The sequence below is a fragment of the Gavialis gangeticus genome, unplaced genomic scaffold (genome assembly GCF_001723915.1).
Source record: "Gavialis gangeticus isolate Ggan-Ray unplaced genomic scaffold, GavGan_comp1, whole genome shotgun sequence".
NCBI lineage: Eukaryota > Metazoa > Chordata > Crocodylia > Gavialidae > Gavialis > Gavialis gangeticus.
In genome coordinates, this window is record NW_017728993.1 from 50,417,138 (window position 1) to 50,419,217 (window position 2,080).

At 36.2% G+C, this 2,080-nt stretch overlaps 1 protein-coding gene across 4 annotated transcripts in view; it reads left to right on the plus strand.

Moving 5' to 3' along the window:
• Window positions 1-2,080, plus strand: part of CUNH1orf27 (chromosome unknown C1orf27 homolog) — a 52,156-nt gene that overhangs the window by 14,224 nt on the left and 35,852 nt on the right. For all 4 annotated transcript variants that reach the window (XM_019501727.1, XM_019501728.1, XM_019501730.1 and 1 more), the window contains 3 exons: window positions 187-293; window positions 1,239-1,275; window positions 1,408-1,548. In XM_019501727.1, the coding sequence (XP_019357272.1) occupies window positions 187-293; window positions 1,239-1,275; window positions 1,408-1,548 (285 nt within the window). The remainder of the gene's footprint in view (window positions 1-186; window positions 294-1,238; window positions 1,276-1,407; window positions 1,549-2,080) is intronic.

The following is a 2,080-nucleotide window of genomic DNA, read 5'->3' on the forward strand; positions in this document are numbered from 1 at the left end:
TCGCTCGTTGGTCTGGGCTGGGCTGTAGTTGTGGGTGCTCTTTGGTCTGGCAGTCTGATGTTGCAGACCAAACAGGTCAACATATTGCAGTGCAGGGCTGTTTTCAGTAATACAACAACTTGCCTTAACTCCTTTGTCTGAAATGCATAGAAAAATCTTATAACCCTTTTTTTCCCCCCCTCCCAGCTAGTTTTTTCAGTACAGAAGTCTGTGACTAAAAAGAGGCTTTGGAATTTTGCTGGGGAGGAGGTCCTGGACAGAGTGGCTCTTCAGGTTTGCTCTACTACGAAAAAGTATCCTTTAATGGTACATGTGTATAGCCCTTGACCTAGAGCAGGGGTGTCCAAATTATTTGGTTTCCATCGGCCAGGTGTGGACTCCAGAGCTCCTTGCAGGCTGGACAACCTTCCTTCAGCAGCAGTTGGTTGACACAGCTCTGGAGCGTGAAACTTGTTGTTTGAGTAGATCTGAGCTATATGAGTACTGGAATAAGAGATGAATGGAAAAGTGAGTCTTCAGCTGGAAGAGACCTTGGGAGGGGCCAGGTGGACTCAGAAGGGACAACTGTTCCAATCTGATAAATTGCATGCTGGTTGCTAGAACGAAGAGCCTCTTCCCAGTTCAACCTCCACTTTTTTCATTGTGCTCTATGCTCAATGTTGCTCCTTGCCATGCTTATAGTCCACCATTCAGATTTAGGTGTTACAGTTCATGTTTTTTGTTTAAAACAAGAGTGGAATTCTAAATAACAGGTAACTTTGCAATTGGAGGAATTTTTTTTTTAAATTGATTGTTTGGGAAGCAGTAGGATGGGTGGCAAGAATGCTATAGGCCAATGAGAAAATAAAGGGAAGTGGGTTTTACAAGTGTGGAATATTAAGGGAAGGTGGGGGCTGGGTTGAACACATACCTTACAGTCATTCTCTTTAAGTTTTCTGTAGGAGGTCTGAAGAGAAAGCAAGGTTGTGCAGAAGTATAAGAAGTATCAGCCTTGTCCTTCAGTACAGAATCACAATCAGTACTATTTATATGATATATATTTAGCAAGCTGGAACATCTCTAGTTTACAGCTGAGTTTTTCTTCATTCTCATCAATAGATTGTCAGAGCATTGTCCAGTATTAAAAAATTAGCCTTATGTGGAAGGTACACCAACTACAAGTTGGTTCAGATATATGTTTTTACATATGTTTCTTAAATGCAGTGAAACATGCTTTTATTTTTCCTTAAGTAATAAAGACTAGTTTGTCGAACCTATGATGTACAAGATGCAAAGGTAAGGTTTGAGTACTGCATAATATTCTGAATAAGACCTGTTTTATTTAATAGAAATACACTTTTTCTACTAATATTGTTTTCACTTTAAGTACAATCTCCTGCATGTGGTGTTTTTTTTCTCCTCTTATAGAGTTCAGCTAAACCAGCAGATTGGAAATACCAAAGTGATGTTTCTGCTTTCTGGCTATCTTTGAACTGTACAGTTAATGTTAATATCCATATTCCACTTCCTGCAACATCAGCCAACCATGAATTAGAGAAAAATACAAGGGTAACTAACCAATAATATACATTTTTTATTTCTTTTAGTTATTCCGTGTATCATTTTTTACTGCTTAAAATTAAATGATGGATACTTTATTTTGAGATTCTGATGTAGGTAAGGAAATAGAAGTAGTTTCTGATAGAATATTTGACTGAGTAAAATATTCTGGTTTTTATTAAGAACTAACCAGTTACAGTAAGTATAAGAAAAGAAGAAGAATACTCAAAAATGTTATCTTCTTGTCTATTTCATTGTTTTCTTTTTTTCTGTGAATCTTTCCTTTCACTATGTTTAGAGTGAAATAATTATTTTGAGCACTTAACATTAACTAAGAGGATTTACTGTCTTATAATTTTTTTTATTTACTTCCTCCTAATGCAAAATCAGATTTTGGGTAGAATTTGCCAGTGGGTTGTTCTTGTCACATATACATTACTAATAGGTTCTATTCCTAGTAAATAAAGGAAAAAAGCAAAATTCAAATGCCCCATCACTATGTAGATACTTATAAAAATAACTTTTTATTTGGTGATATTAA